This window comes from Diadema antillarum, unplaced genomic scaffold, assembly GCF_040938485.1.
Source record: "Diadema antillarum isolate AM-2024a unplaced genomic scaffold, OU_Dant_1.0 scf00000008, whole genome shotgun sequence".
Taxonomy (NCBI): Eukaryota; Metazoa; Echinodermata; class Echinoidea; order Diadematoida; family Diadematidae; genus Diadema; species Diadema antillarum.
In genome coordinates, this window is record NW_027270897.1 from 4,205,307 (window position 1) to 4,227,649 (window position 22,343).

A 22,343-nucleotide genomic window follows, 5' to 3' on the forward strand; every position below is an offset into this window, starting at 1 on the left:
TATGTAGCAGAATACTATCGTTACATCCTTTTTTGATCATTGGACACCACATGTAACATCGGTATTGACAATTTTAAGACCTATATTTAAAAAAAAATAAAAAAATTGTTTGGTACGGTATGAATTATTTTGTGGGAGAAATTAGCCAAGCAATGGTGTTTGCTTAGATTATTGCAGAATTGCTAGTGACGTGGACAGTGTGCTCAATACTCTGTCATTACAATAACCTGTTAAAATTAAAAGCAAAAGAGGCTAAAATGGCAGTGGACACCATCAAATAAGTTCATTTTTACACAAATTTACCAACAGGGGAAGCATGTTTGGTATTTCATGGTATAAGCCCTCCTATGATATTGATACTCAATGCAAAAAAAGTTCGGTAAGAACAGAGCACCAAGACACAAAATGTTGGGCATGTTGAGTCTGTGCCCAAAAAACCCTGGGTCCCAACTTTCTGAACAGACCCATATACAAAATGTGAACAATAATTAAAATAAAAATGCTTCCAGACTATACTGTCTACATTTATGGTTTAATGAGAAAAATGGTAATTTCTCCTCATATTTTAGGCTTTATTACAAAAATTGTACATGGTAGGATGTTTTGTGATACTGTATACGCTATATATTTCGCGGGGGTTTTATTTTCGCGAATTTCGCGAGTCGGGAGCTATTCGCGAAATTAACAACACACGAAAATATTACCTTCCAAAATGAATCCCTTGCCTTGATGATACGAACATTTCAGTACTAGTATACCATGTCATGGCTTACCGAACAGACCATACTGGCTAAGCTTGTTTACACTGTACATACATACGTCCACTTCTACTTATGAATACTGTACATAGAGAGCCAATCCATTATCGCAAGGGGACCACTCGTCAGAAATCTAGCGCGATGGACTTAACCACTTCAAAATGTTGAATTCTAACTTACTAGTTTGCAGAGTTTGGTAAGTTTTTTTCATGCAGTATATAACTAGTATCATTCTTATTTGCTAGTAAGTTGAAAATTCACACTTTCTCTGCCACTTCATATTTTCTCTGGTCCCCCAATCGCGAATTTAACCACTTGCGAAAATGTGTGACAGCGGCAATTCGCGAAAATTTATGTACGCGAAAATTATAGCGTATACAGTATTACTGACCTACACATAAGCATCAAAAGTATCACTGCTCCCAAAGGTAAACTGGACCTTTACGATTTGTGGCTGCTAATTCTGGTTGTACTACTTCTGTTTGAATTGCCAAAATGTAAGAGACTACTTCTAAAAACCATAGTACACAAATCAATGTAGTTTTCTTATTCTATGTAAGTCAGCTGTATGTTTACTTAAGAATAATGATACAGTGCTTATATAGCGCATATCACTACCGTAGTGTCTCTATGCGCTGTAAGGGAGAGGGTTGAAAATGGAAAAAGGTGGCAACAAGTTATGATATGCAGAAGAGAAAATGGAATCAGAAACATCAAGGATGATGAACATCTTCCACACATGAAACTGATGACACATGACTTATTTTCCTGGTACATTTCATTGTTCAGTAGATTTCTCTGTTGTTCATATGGTTTAGTTTGTCAAGATACTGTAAGTAATTGATCAGCTGTACCATATGTGCTACTGCAGAAGACACTGCTTGTGAAACAGGAAAAATTAAGCAATTTTAGTATATGATACCCGAGTGAGGAGTTGTACCTCTTTGAATAGAAGGTATGTACAGTCATACTTAGCTGGTATTTTCTTTATTTTTTTTTAAATTGGTAGCTTGATAAGAGAAGTGGAAAGCAAAGAATCTGGATCTACAAGAACAAGCAGACTGGTGAGCCCACGGGTGAGGCCACAGTGACTTATGATGACCTGATGACAGCCAAAGCAGCTATTGACTGGTTTAATGGTATGTAAAACATGTGTGATTCTTTTTTTTTTTTTTTGGGGGGGGGGGATAGTGTGTCTGTTCATTTCTAGTTCCTCTGACTAGATCAAGCCAGTAGTGCATTTACAGTTTGTTTCCAATTTCTTATTGCAAATGTAATCAATCTGTTGGGATAAGGGGAGAGAAAAGGATTTATGACCATCACATTGATTTTTTTTTAGCTCACCTGAGCCGAAGGCTCAAGTGAGCTATTGCGATCGCTCTTCGTCTGGCTTCCGGCGTCCGTCGTGCGTAAACTTTTACATTTTCATCTTCTTCTTGAGAACCCCTAGACCGATTTTCACCAAACTTGGCAGGTAGCATCCCTAGGGGGATAGGATATCAATTTGTTCAAGTGGGCACCATTCCCTACCTGAGGGGGGCCCCCAGAGGGGCCCAAACCCCCCAAAATTAAGGAATCTTAAAAAATCTTCTTCTCTAGAATCAGAAGTGATAGAGCTACGTTAATACTATGAATTAGTACATTGATGACTGTAGTTTCAAGTTTGTTCATGGCGGAATCAGGGGTGCCCCCCTTGGGACCCAGGGAGGGGGGTGGGGAGGGGTTCTAATGAGGCCCAAATTGTACATTTCCATCTTTTTCTTGAAAATGCCATTATGAATTTCCACCAAAGTTGGCAGGTAGCATCCCTAGGGGGAAAGAATCTCATTCCCATCAAATGGGCACCATGCCCCTTCTGGGGGGCTCCAGGGGGCCTAAATTTAGACCAAAATTGTAAATTTTCATCTTTTTCTTGAAAACCCTATCACTAATGTTCACCAAACTTGGCAGGTAGCATCCCTAGCGGGATAGAATCTCAATTTCATCAATTGGGCACCATGCCCCACCTGGGGGCCCCAGGGGTCCCCCCCCCCCCCCCCCCCTCCTGTAAAGAATCTTTACAGATTTTCTCTGGAACTGGAAGTGATTGAGCTAAGTTAATACAATGAGTCAGTATATTGATGACTGTTACAAGTTTGTTCATGGGAGAATCAGGGGTGCCCTCCCTCCCCCCCCCCCCCTCCACCCCCTTGGGACCCAAGGAAGCGGGATGGGATGGGGGGGGGGGTCCAAATGCGGGCCTAAATTTTCATCTTTTGCTGAAAACAACATAATGGATTTTCACCAAACTTGTCAAGTAGCATTCCTATAGGGATAAGATCTCAAAGTGTTTGAATGGGCACCATGCTTTCCTTGGGGGCCCCAGGGGGTCCAAACCTCCTAAATTAATGAATGTTAAATAATATTTTTCTCTAGTTCTAATCAAAAGTGATATGGCTTTAAGTCTTTTTTCCCAAGCTGCATAATCCAACATTCTATAAAGTACAGTGTACTTGGCAGGTATTTTTACCAGTGTGATGGAATATGTTAATGGACACCATGCCCCCCATTCTCAAAGCTACCCCCACCATAAGTTTCCAATGTTCTCAGGTAAGAGTCTGTAAGAATGCATGGAAGGTGAACTTGCGATACTCAGGTGAGCGCATGACCCGCGGGTCTCTTGTTCTTATTGGGTTTTTTTTTCTTTCTTTATGTGTCTTATTGATGGTTGACATGTGTATTTGCTTTCATGCCAGTTTATGCCAGCAGACCTCCCAACCATTGTAAATTTACAGGGAACAATCTGAATTTTGACCTTTCCAAGCTCTTGTTTCAATAGGAGTTTCTTATTTTTCTTGATAATTTTACTACACACTCCTATGGGAACTGTTCTTTCTTTCCTGCTTATGAGCCAAATCATCCCTGTTTTTGTCGAGCCCACCAGAGGTGCAGTGAGACTAAGGGATCACCTGCGGCGTCTGTCTGTCCGTGCGTCCGTCCGTTGTCCGTCCTTGACGCTACAAAAACTTGAATAACTCTCTACAGAGGACTTTCATTTCAATCAAACTTGGAGGGAAGAGTGGTTGTACAAAGTTACACATTTTACCAAACCTGAAAGGTCAAAGGTCACAGGCAGGGGTCAATGAACTTTAGGGCCCAATGTCAAGTTTTTACGGTGCGTTTCGATTATGGCTCATAACTTTTGATGTATATGTCCGTTTGTTACCCAAACTTGAATGGTAGATGTCCCTTGGGGAGTTGAAGGTCACCACAAGATCAAAGGTCACAGGCAGGGGTCAATGAACTTTAGGGCCCAATGTTAAGTTTTTACGGTGCGTTTCGATTATGGCTCATAACTTTTGATGTATATGTCCGTTTGTTACCCAAACTTGAATGGTAGATGTCCCTTGGGGAGTTGAAGGTCACCACAAGATCAAAGGTCACAGACAGGGGTCAACAAACTTTTAGGGCCCAATGTTAAAGGACAAGTTCACCTTCATAAACATTAAGATTGAGAGAATGCAACAATATTAGTAGAACACATCAGTGCAAGTTTGAGGAAAATTGGACAATCGATGCAAAAGTTATGAATTTTTAAAATTTTTGTGTTGGAACCGCTGGATGAGGAGACTACTACAGCTTGTGAGTCATATGCGTACAACAGTATAAAGAAAATGTAAAGAAAATTCAACATATTTTCACTTTTTTCGCATAATAAAAGAGCGCTTGACTTGCCTCTTTCTAAAGGCAGGGGGAATAATATTACCCATAACATTTGTCGGTAACAAGTCGGAAGAATGTGTACTTTTTATGCCTCCGCAACGAAGTGGCCGGAGGCATTATGTTTTCGGGTCGTCCATCCGTCCGTCCGTCCGTCCCGTTTTGTTTTTGTCAATATCTCAAGAACCGTGTGGTGGTTTTACATCAAACTTGGTATGAGGGTATATCCTTGGGGGATGATACTTTGTGTGGATTTTAGGGTCACAGGGTCAAAGGTCAAAGGTCACAGGTTATTTTGTGAAAAAAAAAAATGAAATTTCATGTTTTTCTCCATATCTCGCAAATGGTTCAAGGTATCTTCATGGAACTTAGTATATATGCTTGTACCAATGGGCAGTGATTATCTAGGGAAGTTGGGGGTCATGGGTCAAAGGTCAGGGGGTCAAAGGTCAAGGTCAACTCCTCAAAATATCACTACTTTCCTTAAAATGCAATATGCCTGAAGGTTTTTTTAAAAAAAAAAAAACTTGATGTACATTTGTATGGCATGTATTACCCAATGTATATTTTTGGGGAAGTTTCTTGCCAAAAGGTCAAAAGGTCAAAGGTCAAGTGAAAGTGCTAAATTGCACTTTTTCCTCCATATCTCGAAAGTAACTCGAGGTATCATCATGAAACTTACATATTCATGCATGTTCAACCTAACAGTGATTCTCTTGGGAACTGTGAGGTCAATGATGAAAGGCCAGGTTTAGATAATGCTATTTTCCCATTTGATACTGAAATTATACTTTTTCTCAATACCTTGAAAATTACTCAATGCATAAACTTATAAAAGGGTCAAAAGTCAAGTAAAAATCATCAGTTCCCCAAATACCTGCACTCTGACATTTTAATCATTCATCCAATTGAACCTAGTTCTAGGAAAGTGATCATTCAGCACATTTGTGTCAAACCTGTCATTTTAATATTTTGCCAATTGTGTGAAACTGTCATCACACATTGTCAAGACATTGTACTATAGACCAGAACCATGCATTATGGCGGAGGCATATCAGTAGCCGTAGCGATATATCTAGTTTCAAAAGATGAAATTTTGTGAAATTCTCTTTATATTTTCCTTATATTGTTGTACGCATGTGACATCTAAGTTATTCACACACTGCAGTAGTCTTCTCATCCAGCGGTTACTGCACAAAAACTTCAAAAATGCATAACTTTTGAACGGATTGTCCGATTTTCCTCAAACTTTCAATGATGTGTTCTACTAATATTGCTACATTCTCTCAATCCTTATGTTTATGAAGGTGAACTTGTCCTTTAAGTGTTTACAGCGTGTTTCGATTATGGCTCATAAATTTTGATCCATATGTCCATTTGTGACCAAACTTGGCTGGTAAATGTCCCTTGGGGAGTTGAAGGTCACCACAAGGTCAAATGTCATAGGTGGGTCATAACTTTCGATCCGTATGGGTCATAACTTTTGATCCATAACTCCATTTGTGACTAAACTTGGATGGTAGATGTCCCTTGGTAAGTGGATGGTCACCACAAGGTCAAAGGTCACAGGCAGGGGTCAACTAACTTTAAGGGCCCAACTTTAAATTTTCATGGCACGTTTCTTTTTTGCCATAAATTTTTACCCTTTTATATCTCTTTTTATCTGTTATATCTCCTTTTTTTTTCTGTTATATCTCTTTCTTTTTTTTCTGTGATATCCCATTCGCGTACAATTTCTTGTACGCGAATGGGCCAGACACATTATGGCACTTGCCTTGTTCAGTTAGTTAAGTTGGGCGGTATGTGCCAGATTTCCACTCAAGTACCTTAAATAAAGAATGCAGAAGGCATTGTATCTTGGTGGTGTAGTTACTATTTGTCTTTTTATATAAGTGGATGTAAGTGATGTGATCGTTACTGTAAAGCTGGAGGAAAACTCATTATTTTTACTGATTATATTTTTCTCCTATTGTGATCCAAGGCAAAACTTTTATGGACAAAACCATCAAGGTAGAGCTTGCTCAGCGCCCTGCTAACAGAGCTGGTCGTGGACGTGGACGTGGTGGCTTTGACCGTGGCGGTCGTGGTCGTGGTGGAATGGACCGTGGTGGACGAGGTGGTCGTGGAGGTGGAAGAGGTGGAGGATCATTCCGTGAGGGAGACTGGGAATGCCCGTAGGTGTCAATGTTTGTCATTACTTTTGTGTGTGTGTTTCATGCCCCCACTGTGCTGTGTTTACTGTTCTTTCTCGACTTTAGGATTACAACAGAGCCATTTCTTCTATATGAATGTTTATACTAGATGTTACAAAAAACATTTCATGCTTTTGATGCTTAATAGTTCAAAAACTATATATCAGGGGTGGTATTCTGAGGTCATAATTAAGTCTGTAATTAACTTTGTAGTTAAGTTGAGAAGTTAATAGGCCCTTAATCATGGGCAAAATTGATACTCTGAGGACGTAAGGTATGATTAAGTCCCCTATAATTATCGTAGGTTCCTCCCATCTAATTGTTATTCCATCCAATCAGACGCATTGTCAGAAGCCAAAATGATGAACGCGCGCGTAAATATGCTCTCAATGCACGCTCCTCCTCACACCCCCTGTAATTATAACGCAAGAGCTCCGTGCGCACACTCCGGTCTTTGATTACAACCCTTCACCTACGCACGCGAAGAGCTCACATAAAATGGCAAAATTCCTCAAAGATCGCTTATATTTCTTTTTTATCTGAATTCTATGGATACCATAACAACAAGACTCGACTACTCCTCAGTAACCGGAGAAGGTAAGCATCGTTGTAGCCAATAAAAAATGCTGTAATGCATGATATCGGAATAGTTAATGACACTCTTTGGTATCATTAAGTTTTCCTTTAACTTTCATACTTAAGCTCAGAATACCGATTTGTAATTAACTCTGTGATTAAGTCCTCGTGCTCGTGCGTTGGTACACGCAAGCATGTAATACTTTCCCGCCAAAACACTTGTTGTCATGGTAGATAAATAAACCCCCTACTTAATTAAGCTCTCAGAATACCAATTCGGTATTTAAGTGCTAATTACACCTTAATTAAGCCCTCAGAATACGGCCATAGATAGAACTGTCATTGATATGAGGGTCAATCCATGTCAAATCATCCAGTGCTTGTCACCCGACCCCCTCCGATTTTCTTTAAAATCGCACCAAATGTTCCCCAAAGTGTCTGACGGAAAATCCCGAAATATTTTGCTCCAAGGTCAATTGGTTGCTAAGATACAGCCTCACATAGCAACCGGTGCGCATTCAGAAAAATTAGTTAAAAGAAAATTAGGCATTTTTGATTGATTGTGGTGGCATGGATATTTATGCAAAAGCGTTCATTTTCTGGAAATTGAGAGAACTTTATAGTCTTTGCAAGAAAAACTGACTGTGATGCGAAATTGACTTTTCGTTAACGTGCACGAGGTCACCGAAAATGGTGTTAAATGTTAATTTCCAAAATTTTGATGCATATTTAGAGGCTAATATCTTCCACATTTCATCACCTTAGGTTCTAATATATTATGATGTTGAAGGCTTTGACTTGCTCGGTAATTTTGAAAAAAATTGGCACATTCATGCCCACCGTTTTTACGGAGAGCGCCCTCAAAGTTGACAAAAATGAAAAATGTGCCAAATTCAAGGTCACGGATCACCCTTAGTCCCACCTAGGAATGGCACCAATTTTTGTGCATTGATAGACATTTACCTATATTATCTTGGGTTACCAAAGAAATTTTGCTCCCGAAATGTTCAATGGCAAATTTACCCTACCGAAAATGGTCGTAAATGGCCAAATTCCCATGTAATATCACATATTAGGTTTAGAGGACATTTCAAATGTCCAGGCTTTCAAGATAAAAAGGCCTAGCCCTGTGATATTTGCAGTAGGGATAGTCTGTTATACATATTTTAGTAATATACACCACAAAACACTTTCATTACATAATAATGACCTTGAAATTTAATCCAAATTTTGATAAAAACAATAAATTGCTCCATTTTCCTCATTGCACTGCATACAATATTATGTAATACGTGTTTTGTAACACTTTTCACAGAGCAATGTTTCAAGAATTATGAAAGCTGGCAGCCTACCACATTAAGGTTCTAAAGTATTTGTGCTCTTCTTTCAGATTTTGTGTCATTTTGATCATGAATGTTATACCCTTGACCTTGAAGTGCTTCTAAAAATAGCTGTAAATTTGTGAACTACAAACCTACACACATGACAGGTGTATTATGGCATTCTATACTTGTGATTCTTTCACAAACACAAAAGCTTTTTATGGTGTAAATGTATATACTGGAATTAATCTATACATGCTTGCAAGATATGTTACAATTAATTACTTTGTTCTAACAATGACCCTCAATTTCAATCAAAAAAGGGGACAGTAATATTTTGTGATTTTGTGTGCATTTCCTATTGAAAACAGTGCTTTGTGGTGAAACTCATAAAAACTTGACCATTTTTACTATCTGTCACTTTGATTGATTAATTCTATTGTAGTTATGTTAGAAAAGTGGGCTGTGACAATTTCCAATATAGTAAAAACATGGTTACGATGTAGAAAATAGAAAAACAAAGAAATACATAAGAAATTCCAAAAACAAGAAAATACATAAGAATTGAAATGATTTTGGAAGTTTTCATAAGGTACAGAACAAATCCCCCGAAAAAGAAGACTCTCAGTCCTTTTAATGTGCGTCTCACAGGCTAGAATAAGAGTCTTACTATGTAGGGCGCAATGTCCATAATTATCAACTATTATTACGTACTTAAATACAGGTCTTTATGGAGAGGAATAGGCATTTCTCATGATTTTGAAGGTCATAAATCGAGGGTCATTATCGGAACAAAGTAATTGATTGTAACATATCTTGCAAGCATGTATAGATTAATTCCAGTATATACATTTACACCATAAAAAGCTTTTGTGTATTTGTGAAAGAATCACAAGTATAGCATGCCATAATACACCTGGCATGTGTGTAGGTTAGTAGTTAACAAATTTACAGCTATTTTTAGAAGCACTTCAAGGTCAAGGGTATAACATTCATGATCAAATTGACACAAAATCTGAAAGAAGAGCACAAATACTTTAGAACCTTAATGTGGTAGGCTGCCAGCTTTCATAATTCTTGAAACATTGCTCTGTGAAGTGTTACAAAACACGTATTACATAATATTGTATGCAGTGCAATGAGGAAAATGGAGCAATTTATTGTTTTTATCAAAATTTGGATTAAATTTCAAGGTCATTATTATGTAATGAAAGTGTTTTGTGGTGTATATTACTAAAATATGTATAACAGACTATCCCTACTGCAAATATCACAGGGCTAGGCCTTTTTATCTTGAAAGCCTGGACATTTGAAATGTCCTCTAAACCTAATATGTGATATTACATGGGAATTTGGCCATTTACGACCATTTTCGGTAGGGTAAATTTGCCATTGAACATTTCGGGAGCAAAATTTCTTTGGTAACCCAAGATAATATAGGTAAATGTCTATCAATACACAAAAATTGGTGCCATTCCTAGGTGGGACAAAGGGTGATCCGTGACCTTGAATTTGGCATATTTTTCATTTTTGTCAACTTTGAGGGCGCTCTCCGTAAAAACGGTGGGCATGAATGTGCCAATTTTTTTCAAAATTACCGAGCAAGTCAAAGCCTTCAACATCATAATATATTAGAACCTAAGGTGATGAAATGTGGAAGATATTAGCCTCTAAATATGCATCAAAATTTTGGAAATTAACATTTAACACCATTTTCGGTGACCTCGTGCACGTTAACGAAAAGTCAATTTCGCGTCACAGTCAGTTTTTCTTGCAAAGACTATAAAGTTCTCTCAATCTCCAGAAAATGAACGCTTTTGCATAAATATCCATGCCACCACAATCAATCAAAAATGCCTAATTTTCTTTTAACTAGTTTTTCTGAATGCGCACTGGTTGCTATGTGAGGCTGTATCTTAGCAACCAATTGACCTTGGGGCAAAATATTTTGGGATTTTCCGTCAGACACTTTGGGGAACATTTGGTGTGATTTTAAAGAAAATCGGAGGGGGTCGGGTGACAACTTTTCTGAAAATTGGATGATTTGACGTGGATTGACCCATGAGTAATAGCTGAATAGTGTACAATTTAGTTGGAGGTGATTTGAAAATGATAACCTATATCAGTTTTATGAAATCCACGATTAATTTTAAAGTTAGGTTCCAGATTTTGGTCAAATTTTAACCCTCTGTGCAAAACCTGAACTTTACACAGGAACTAATGACGTGTATCTGAGTGTGTACTTACAATGAGCCTGAACAATGGACATGGATACCACCTGAGCTGTGCTCCAAGGCACGAGAATGCTTTATTAATCATTTACGATGGATTGCCCTGGGCACTGCTAGTCTGAATTCATGGCAAAGGGTGAAAGGGTTAAAAAGTAAGCACATGTTTCCATGTGCTTGCATACACCACATTTTAGAACAAAAAAAGACTAGCTGTGATAGTGGAATTCCTCAATAAATAATGGGAAATTCCAATCCTGGCCATTGTTCAGGACCATTGTCTGAGTATCAACTGCACACTCCCGTACACACCAATTTACTTCTGTGCAAAGTTTTGTACAGAGGGTTGAAAATAGAGCAAAATCTGAAATCTAACTGAAAAATTAAAGGGATGGTACAGTATTGGTGGAGATGAGAATTGGGCTTTTAACTTTTTGCTAGACACCAAGAAAACACTTGTGATATAGTACAGAGCATACCATTTTAAGTGGAATTCAAAATTTATTTGATGAAAATCAGGTTTGGAATGACTGAAACATCCAAAAACAAACTAACACAAGGCAATCGTAATAAAGTGTGGGTCCCACACTTTGTTGGAATAGCTCTTTTTTGGATATCTCAGCCATTTCAAAACCAATTTTCATCAAATAAACACTGAATTCCTCATAGAATTACATGCTCTTTCATATTTCATAAGAGTTTTCTCATTATCTCAACAAAAAATGTTAGAAACTTGAGTTTAGGTCTCAACCAAAACTGTACGATCCCTTAAATGTTGAATTCAATGAAACTGAATTATGCTGTCATTGTAAAATTGCCTGCAACAAAATTGTACACTATTCATCTATTGCTCATATCAATGTCAGTGTTATCTGATATATAGTCTTTGAACTACTAAGGATCAAAAGTGGGAAATGCTTTTTGTGACACCCAGTATATACAGTCAACCTTGCCTACGTCTAATCTATTGGGCCTATGAAAACACTTTGACTTACGCGAAATTCTGCGGAAGTCAAATTTTTTTTTCGACTTGTATTTCCTGATGAATTTTTTTTAATGCAGTGTCTTTTTTATGTTTTAATTGGCAGTGAAATTACAGTAGACGGTAGTAATATGTTGTACTTAGTGTTTTTGTTTTGTTGAAGTTTTAAAAAAGAATTGTGAAGCTCAATTATTGGACTGCGATAATCGAAATGCGTTGCATGTAATGTCTGCAAAAGATTGCCAAACGAACGTGGGAGTTGAGGGGGGTCATTTGTTTGGGGAAGTCGGTTTTACTTCTGCAAGAATTTCAAAACAATTAGAATTTTTTGTGAACCTTTTGCGCACAATGAGTAATGATTTGGTTGTGATTTGTTTTCGAAAATGTCTTTAATGTCTCGTCATAGCGCAAGACCTTTGCCAGACATGCGCGATGTTCGCAAAATCGTTGTGAAAAAAGAATTGTGAAGCTCAATCATTGGACTGCTATAATGCTAGAATGTTTGCAAGCGTAGCGAATACTAGAGAATGCAATCAAATTCCTAAGCAATTGCAGTCAAACTCGCAAACTGTTTTTATTGTTGGAAACAGTTTTTGTTGTCGCAAAGAAATTTTGAACATGCTACACTCGCACACATTCGCCACTCAGTGAGATTGGTGGCTTGTACCTTGGTGGCTTGTACCGGATTGTGAGTTTGTTTGTTTTTCTTCCTTTTTTTCTCCAAACCCTGCTGCGCTGCCCGCACATCGCTCGCCTTTACCCTGGTGCATGTGATTTATGTTCTTCTCAGCCGGACATCCAGGATACAAGAGACATTAAGGTTAACTTGTATTTGACCCTTGGGAGTATTTTATTACAAAAGTAGTGTGTTTTTTCCTTCGTTTATTTATTCACCCTATCCGTGTCACGGGCCGATTTAATCGGCCCTATTTTGATTGAAAGATTACTTCAAAGGCTAGGACACTACCACTTTATAAACTCATTTGTGATTGGCTAACAGTGTAAGGAAACGATATCAAGTGTGAAAAAAGCTTCCCAACCTTCAACCAATGAGGAAAGCCTTCTGAAAGTCCAAGAAATTGTGGTGGCCCCGCCCATGTTTATTTGCATTCAGACTGCAATGTATTGTGTACAGTTTTGCCAGAGGTTTCTTGTGTGGAGAACTTACACAAATCTGTATATGTAGGACTGTAATAGAGATTGCCTTGTGCGATAAAAAGATTGTACACATGGGTCCATTTTTGTCTTGCCCACCGGAGGTGAAGGCGAGACTAAGGGATCCAAATGGCGTCCGTCCGTCGTCCGTAGTCCGTAGTCCGTCGTCAGTCCGTCGTCCGTCCGTCGTCCGTCGTCAGTCGTCCGTCACAAATGTTAAAAGTTTACCTGCAAGACTCTCTTATGATGCATAACTTGGCAACTGTTACAGCAATGGCAGCCACACTTGGGTGATAGAATCACTAGGGGTATCTTCATGTTATGGTGTTGTCGGAGGTCATGTGATGATGTCAAAGGTCATTTGAGGTCATATATTTAAGAGTATGTGCAAGACTCTCTTTTCTATGTTAAAGTTTACCTGCAAGACTCTCTTTTGACAAATAACTTCACATGAGTTGCTTGGATTACAACCTAACTTGGGTCATAGATGCACTGGGGGTACCATCATGTTATGGTGCCGTTGGAGGTCACAGGATAAGATCAAAGGTCATTTGAGGTCATACGTTAAAGTTTACTTGCAAGACTCTCTTATCACACGTAACTCGACACATGTTGCTACAATGGCAATCAAACTTGGGTGATGGTAGATGTCTCTTGGGAAGTTGAAGGTAACCACAAAGTCAAAGGTTACAGACGGGGGTCAACGAACTTTTAGGGCCCAATATTAAGTTTTTAGGGCGCATTTCGTTTATGGCTCATAACTTTTGATCCCTTTGTCCGCTTGTGACCAAACTTGGATGGAAGATGTCCCTTGGGGAGGTGAAGGTCGTCACAAGGTCAAAGGTCACAGACAGGGGTCAGCAAACTTTTAGGGTTCAATGTTATGTTTTTAGGGCGCATTTTGATTGTGGCTCATAACTTTTGATCCCTATGTCCGTTTGTGACCAAACTTGGACGGTAGATGTCCCTTGGAGTTAAAGGTCATCACAAGGTCAAAGGTCACAGAAAGATCTACTTTCAGGCCAACATCTTTCACAAAATCAGAAATTACACAAAATGTGTGAAATCTAAGTTGTAATTGCCATAGACTTTTGTTCATAAAATAAAAAGTACTGATGCTATTGATGAAAAAACTCATATCATCTGAAAGTTGAATAGATTCTCTACAACATCTGTGAGTCCTTTTTGTGATACAAGAGCATGTGTGAAAAAATGAGGTGATAACTTGTAGAAGTAAGTCTGCAATGATAATTATGTGACATAAGAGGGCGTCCTACTTAAAATTTAAGGGCGCCCTCACTCAGATTTATGTAATATGAAAGTTTAGACCATAAGCTTTTAAATGATGTATAACATGACACATTAGTGTCAATAATAACAATCAGAAATGGCCATCAACAATCTTGTGTCTGCGCACTGCAAAATGTCTGAGTAGTCTGGCTACGGCGTATGTGACAGAAATGAGGTCAAAGAATGAAAGAATGCTTCATGCACTTCCATGTTTGAATGACGTACCGGGGGAAAAAAACTTTGACTTGTGCTATGGAAATACAGTAAACCTCGGATAAGTCGACGTTGAGTGAGTCGAAAATCACTTAACTCGAAGCAAAATAAAAAGTCCCGATTTTTCCCTATGTATTTTCTCTAAGAAATATTTGGATAAGCCGAAGTACGAGAGTCGAATTTCGGCTGTGTCGAAGTAAAAAATTAAGTCCCTTTTGTACAAAATACACGTAGTATACATCACTTGAGCCGAAGAAGATTTGTCTGGCATTCTCATGAGAACAAAAAAAAATCGGCATGTCGCAGAACCCCGTCCCTGCCCTGCTGCAGGTAAGCATGCACACTCACCGTACCGCTCCGCACGCATGTCGAATACATACACATGTATACATGTATACACACAGCACATCGATCCATACTTTATCCATACACACAGCACATCGATCCATACTTTATCCATACACACAGCACATCCATACTTCATCCATGTCAAGCCAGAACTCCTTGGTCAACCAATCGCTGCTTTGATATTTTAGTGACAGGCCAAGTGGGCGGAGCTTGTTTGTGCGTGCCCGGCTGGCTGTATAGTTTTGTTCAATGGAGATGGGATGGGCCTGGGAGAGTGTTTGTCTCAGGGTAGGTTGACAGAGATGGCTACCTATAGCTATGTTGCACCATAGACATAGCACATGCACATTGCCACGTTAGCGCAGACATTCTCAGAACTATGTTTAACTACTAGTATTGATACAAATTCCACGTTCAATTTAGAACAAAATAAGAATGTTATCTTCAAGAACAGACAAATTTGAATTCAAACACACACACGGATGCACAAACACACACACACACACACACACACACACACACACACATGCATGCAAATGTACTATAATACATGTACATAACTGTGAGTCGGAAAATAAATCGACTCTCGCGAGAGTCGAAGTTCACTTTAGTCGACGCATTTTTGTCAGTCCCGAGAGCTTCGACTCATGCGAGGTTTACTGTATGTATTTACACAAATCTGGACTCAAAATTATCCTTGACATAGGCGAAATGCGACTCAAAAAACTTCGACTTGTGAAAGATTATTTTAAAGAAATAATTAAAGAGAAAATCGGGACTTTTCTGGAGCTTCCACTTGGCCGAGTTTTCGACTTGTGCGAGGTCGACTTGGGCGAGGTTGACTCTATGTGATTACAATTGAGGATGAAATAATGTCTTGAGGTAAATGGTAAAACAGCAGCAATGAAATCTGAAAGAAAGAAAGAAAACCCAAACTTTTAGAGCTTTTATAGATAAACACAAACATGATTAATCTCTGACACGAATGTGATTCACAGAATTAGTTTTTGTAGGCAGTATCTAGCTAGGTGGAGTCCCAAATTTCACAATCGCTCTCTCCCTTGGAAGTTTTTGGCTGAATGCCATCAAGCTTGTTATACCCCCGCCCACACATAGTGTGTAAGGGGGTATATAGGAAATCACTCTGAGGTCGGGTGGCCAGTCGGTTGGACGGGTGGGCGGTCCGTTGCAGAATCTTGTGGATCGAACTCCTCTTTCATTTTTTTATAATTGAAGCAATTTAGTGATGCTGCTGTGAGAAACATCAAACATACTCCAATGTAAGAAAATTGCCCGACAGAAGGAAAGAATATGTCAGGTGAATTTGTATAAACATTGAGTTGCCCTATTTGGGTAGAGGTCAAAGGTCAAATTGAAATACCGGTTCAAACTAAGAATTTGCCCACCCCTGTTGTTTAAATCAACAGCTAGATGGACAGAACTGAGCCTGAATATTGGTTGGGAATCAACCAAAACACTTTGAAGGCCAATACATTATCACGGACACTCTACATGTCTGGATTTTATAGAGTATAGTAATCCTGAATTGAGGTAAAACATCTCTTCTGCATTTTCCTTGCAGATCATGTGACAACAAAAACTTTGGCTGGAGGCAGACATGTAACAGGTGCTCGGCAGCAAGGGAAGGTGGAAGTGGAGGTATGTAGCAATGTGAAAGCAATTAGTTATATATTGATCAGAATGGTGCTTGTACCAGCTTTATCGTGTAATTACTCATTTTGTGAGAACAGCATTTGTGACCCGCTGCAACAATAGGATCCGAAAGTCAGGGGAGGACAATTTTCTGAAAACGACATGACATTATTCCCTTTTTCTTCCACTTTAATGTCATATATAACATGACTCATAACAGTAGATATCGGAGATATCGATGATTTTATTAACGCATCTCGAGTGGTTTAAGAAATCAGTGTTTCAAGAAAACCACCTTCAAAGTTTTCCTTCCGACGATATCATGATCAAGGAGAAGCAAGACAGTTTCACCGTTTGACAATAGATGGTACGCTTCTAGCAACCTCCACGATGTTCATTCAAGCGGTTCATTCAAGCGGTCTACGCACGACCAATCAGTAACCAGGATGCCACGCACTGACCAATGAGCTCACTCCCTCGTTGCTAGGGGCGGAGTCTAGCTGCGACGCTAAATCCAAATCTTCAGACACGCTTCTGTTCTGTTGAAAGTCGGAAAATCATGGCCCAGAAAAATGCTATTTTCTTGCCTTTTCTTTGATCATTTAGCTTTGAAATTTTTGGCAAATGATAGAAGATACATTAGACTACAAAATTATGTCAAAAACATAAAATCCGAACGTTTTGCAGATTTTGATGATCTGACTTCAAACTCGATTTTCTCGGCTCACCCGTCTGCGACTTTAGGATCCTTTTGTTGTAGCGGGTCACATTTACAGAAGTTTTTAAGTTGGCGCATAGACTAGGGTATCCTATCAAATAAGCTTGTCCAGGCAGTCCTTTGCCAAAGGCTATAAATATTTTCAATCCTGAGTGACTCGTTAAAATTCATCAAATTTGATAAACCGTGAACATCACTTTGCTGCAGAGGTACATATCAGCTTATTCATGTGGAAATAGCTGTGATTTGTGCTGACATGAAAACACACAGTTCACTTTTGTCATTTTCAAAGTACTTTGACCCTTGTCATTTGCAAAGAGTTTAAGGATAATGCAGGATATGAACATAATTAGATAATACTCAACACAGCCTGATTAATTACCATATTAAGGGAAAATGGAAGGTGTAGGAAATATTTATTTCATACTCCCATTTTCATTCTAGGAGGCCCACCAGACATGGGTGGCATGCGTGGCGGACGTGGAGGTTTCCGTGGTGGACGTGGTGGCGATCGTGGTCGGGGCGGAGACCGTGGTGGAAGGGGTGGTTTTGGCGGTGGAGATCGTGGCCGAGGTTTCGGTGGTGGACGGGGTGGATTCCGTGGTGGGCGTGGAGGACCTGGTGGTCCAGGCGGCCCTGGTGGACCCGGTGGCCCTGGAGGCCCAGGTGGATTCAAGATGGGTGGAGACCGAATGGACCAACGTAGGGAGAGGAGAGACCGGCCTTACTAGACTCTACGTGCGTATGGAAGGGGAAACAAAGCAGTCTGAGATTTTGTATAGTGTAATCTTATCCATAATGCTTTTTTTTTCCGTAAGTGGGGACCATCATGCTTTGTTGTACACACACTTTATGTTGAAGACCAAGTTGCAGAAAAATTGATCTTCTTTTTCCTTTCATTTTCTATTTGTTTTTTTACCTGAAAGGCAGTGATCATCACCACACTGTCTGTATCTCCTTTAGATACACACACAACCCCAACAGCTGTCATATGACCCACCTCTATGACTTTGATAAAGTGTTAATAAATCTTACTCTTTATTTTGTTGTGCATCTTGGTCACTCATTTAAATACGGCTAATAGTGCCGATTTGTGTATCCCTTACATCTGCCTAAAAAATGTTGGTAAATGATAACCATTCATTTTGAATTGGTCCATTTTCACATTTTTGTTGAGTAGCTGATGTAAGGTAAACTGGATACTGAATGGCAACTGCGAGAAATATTTCTTTTCCCATCCACACTGTTGTAAATATGTATTTCTGAGTGGAACAAAGTGAACACATGAAAATATTAAGTTTTTAAGGGCTACATAAAAGTTGTAAAATGTTGTGGTATTTTGTCTTTTGTATTCGTTTTGAACAGCGGTGATATTTATCTCTTAGTGCAGCATACCACAGTAAGTGTTGGTGTAAGTAACTTAAGATCTTAGAATAAGTCATATTCATTTATTAGACCCTACTGCAGTTAGATTGTGCATTTAGATCATAAGAAGCGACAGTGATCATCAATTGGGCTGCACTAGGTTATGTATAAGGTGGAACATTACAAGAGACCCACCAGACTTACCACAGTAAGAAATAAGTGCTGAGATGTGAAATATTATCAATCACCACAAAAATCTGAACCAGCTTTTTAATGACATGCAAGGTTTTTTTTTTTTTTTTTTTTTTTTTGCCTCCTAACCTCTTCATCTCAACAGTTATGCTTTGTGCTTAGCTGGAACCAAATTAATATCTTCTACAGAGTGTGCATAAGTGGTGTTAATCTAGCTTCATCATATTTATGTTGAGGCTTATGTGGTAAGTGTTTGCTGCTAGAAATTCTTGAAGTGAAGAATGGGGAAGTACGAGAAAATGATTCTACAGTAGCGACTTCCTTCATTTATTAAAACTGTATTGTGAGAATTTAAAGGAAAACAAAGCTCAAGACCTCAATATCATAAGAACAGATTCTACAGTGAACTTTGATATATGAAACATTATGTGTCAGTGCACAAGGTTTATGTACAATGTATGTTCAACACATGCAAAGTGCCATATATTATCACAGTTTACCATTGCTATGTCGTAGGGTCTATTTGTCTTGATCTGCAAATTTCTCATGTCTGTGTTCCATCTTTTGCTCATACAGCTGTAGCAAAGACAAAGGTTCCCTGGCTGGCACTGTTTTAAGCTATTTTAGACTTGACTGTTATTTTTCTGTTTTAATGTAAGATATTAAAATAAATAAGTGTCACACTCAATCACTCTTGTAGACTGCCTTCTTTTCGCATTATTAACCACAACCTTAAGAGTATAACTAATACATGCGAAACTTGACATAATGAGGAGGTCGGGACCGAGTCGTTTTCCTTGTTACAGAGACTCCAACTCTCCCGTTTTCGATGGGAGATCTCCCGCCGAAAGCCCATTTTTGCGAAATCTCCCGTTCTCCCGTCTGAGATTTGATTTCTCCCGCCCTGGCTCTGTGTCTCCCGGTGGAAAGGATTTCTTAATTATTGCTATCGTATGTTGAAAAAATAAGCCTTAGATAGCACCAGAGAACATCTAGAACCATAGAAACTTCGCGCTTCGCACACATCAACTTGGAGTCTCCCGTTTGCTAGGGGTTTCGGGCGGGAGAATCTCCAGATCAGAAGGTGCTTGGGGTTGGAGTCTCTGTTGTTATAGTCGATATCTTGTTATATCATTAGGCATGAAAAAAAAAAGCATAACATAAAGACATTGATTTTGCGCATGTGGGACTATAAAAAACATGTTTCAATTAATACTGATAATCTGGCAATGTGTGTGAGGGAATTAACTTTATGTGTAAGAAGATGTTTTTCGACAATGAAAATACAAGATCAAGAATGTGTTTTCTTAATGGATGTTCGACTTTGTAAATGTATAGTTTTGAGTGCAATCGTGTCACGATCGTCTGTGGATTGGTATGTGGTTATGGCAAGCATTTGTTGTGTGTGAAAAGCTGGAACATGTTCTGCATAATGCTGTGTGTGTATGTGACACATTCTGTTAAGTGCATTATGCCTTCATGTGTGAAGATGGGGGAATTCCTAGTAGAAAGCCAATCACAGCATCAAATTATCTCACACCTGCTATACGCCAAGATGATGTCATGTATAGATGCATAGGGCCCGTACATTATCCTAGCACACTCACTGAATGTATACCTACATACAATATATGTGTACACACAAGCGTGCAATAGACAACATGCGGTGCTCTTGGTGGAGTGCACTGAAGAAAATACATGTGTACAAGAATCAGTTTTTTGTCGCATTGAGCTTTACAATCTTCGAACATGATTGCATAGGCGAAATAAAGCTTTACCCGAAGAGATTTCGCTTTACCTCGCGATAACGGGTTTAATTAACTAAGTGTTTTCTGTGTTTTGGAAATCACAAAAATTAATCTCGTTATAGTAGTTATTTCATAATATGTGATGCAAACCTCGCCATAAGAGCAGCGTTTTACATAGACTTGTGTGGAAGTAAATTTTGGGACCACAAAAGTCTCCTCGTGATAACTGATATCTTTTTATAGCAGTGTTCGTTATACAGGGGAAACTTGATATAACGAACACTGCTATATTGAGATATCGCTTATTACTAGGAAACTTTTGCGGTCCCCAAATTTCCTTCCACACAAGTCTATGTAAAAACGCTACTTTTATAGCGAGATCGGCTCTAAAAAACTGCTGTAATGAGATAAATTTTGTGATTTTCCAAACAGAGAAAAACATAGTTAATCAAATCTAGTTGTTAAAGCAAGGTAAAGCGAAATCTCTTCAGGTAAAGCTTTATTTCTCCTGTACAATCATGTGCGAAGATAGTAAAGCTTGATGCTACAAAATTGTGTCTTGTACACATGTATCTCCTTCTGTGCACTCCACCTAGCCTAGCACCCGCATGTTAAACGTGTGTGTGTGTGTGTGCGCACATATTGTATGTATACATGTAAGAGTGCTAGGACTATGTACAGCCCTATGCATACATGTGCATGACATCATGACGTATAGCAGGTGTGAGGCAATCTGATGCTGTGATTGGCTTTCTACTAGGGAATTCCCTGTCTTCACGCACCCATGCGTAATGTATGCAATGTATAAGTACAGAATGTGTCACATACACACACAACATTATGCAGAACATGTTTGAGCTTTCCATACACAACACACGTTTTCCATAACCACATACAAATCCATGGAGGATCGTGACAGGATTGCACGCAAAACTATATATTTACAAATTCGAACATCCATTAGGAAACACATTCTTGATATTGTATTTCATTGGCAAAAAAAATATCTTCTTCCACATAAAAGTGAGTAATTCCCTCACACACATTGCCAGGTTATCAGTATTACTTGAAAAGTGATATATTGTCCCACATATGCAATTTAATGTCTTCAAGGTATGTTTTTTTTTTTCATGCCTACTGATAAAAAGAGATATCGGCTATAACGAGGAAAACGTCCCCGGTCCCCGACCTTCTCCCTATATCGAGTTTTCCCCTGTACAAAGATGTGTGCATGCATGCATGCGTGTGTGCATGAATGTCGCCTCAGATGTTAAGTAAAAAATGCTTTTTGCCAAGTCTGCGTGAAAGGTGAATGAAAACCAAATACTGTATCGTATTACAGTGGACTCCTGTTATAACGAAGTCCTCGGGACCAAACATTTTTTTTTTTTTTTGGGGGGGGGGGGGTATAAAAATTTCGCAACAGAACAAAACAAATGATATAAATGCATGGAGTGGATAATGTCACCAGAATTTTGTTAAAAACTGTGTTCGTTAAAACAGAAGTGCACTGTATGTGAATTGAGGGAATGGAGCAATATTGCATGCATCAGCAGAGTTTGAGGAAAATTGGGCAATCCGTTCACAACTTACAATTTTTAAAATTTTTAGTGCAGCCATCACCTCATAAGAACACTGCAAACGTGACATCACATATGAAAAAAAAAGATACATGTACAATGTATACCAAAAAAAAAAGAAGATAATAATGAACATTCAACTTATGTTCACTTTTCTAGCATAATGAAAGAGCACTTGACTTACTACTTTCAGAAAGCAGGTGCATAATGCTACCCTTGACATATGCCAGTATACAAATGATGCACAGGACAGAGTGGATTAGTGAGAATTGAATGTGTGAGTTTAACTTTGGAACTGTTTCCAAAGTTTACCAAGAGCATCCA

At 38.8% G+C, this 22,343-nt stretch overlaps 1 protein-coding gene across 4 annotated transcripts in view; it reads left to right on the top strand.

Moving 5' to 3' along the window:
• LOC139718928 (uncharacterized) overlaps positions 1 to 18,007 on the top strand; it is a 56,040-nt gene extending 38,033 nt beyond the window's left edge. For all 4 annotated transcript variants that reach the window (XM_071630380.1, XM_071630398.1, XM_071630391.1 and 1 more), the window contains 4 exons: positions 1,768 to 1,897; positions 6,439 to 6,631; positions 16,346 to 16,422; positions 17,579 to 18,007. In XM_071630380.1, coding sequence (XP_071486481.1) covers positions 1,768 to 1,897; positions 6,439 to 6,631; positions 16,346 to 16,422; positions 17,579 to 17,865 — 687 coding nt within the window. In that variant the 3' untranslated portion in view covers positions 17,866 to 18,007. The remainder of the gene's footprint in view (positions 1 to 1,767; positions 1,898 to 6,438; positions 6,632 to 16,345; positions 16,423 to 17,578) is intronic.
• Positions 18,008 to 22,343: the final 4,336 nt, after the last annotated feature.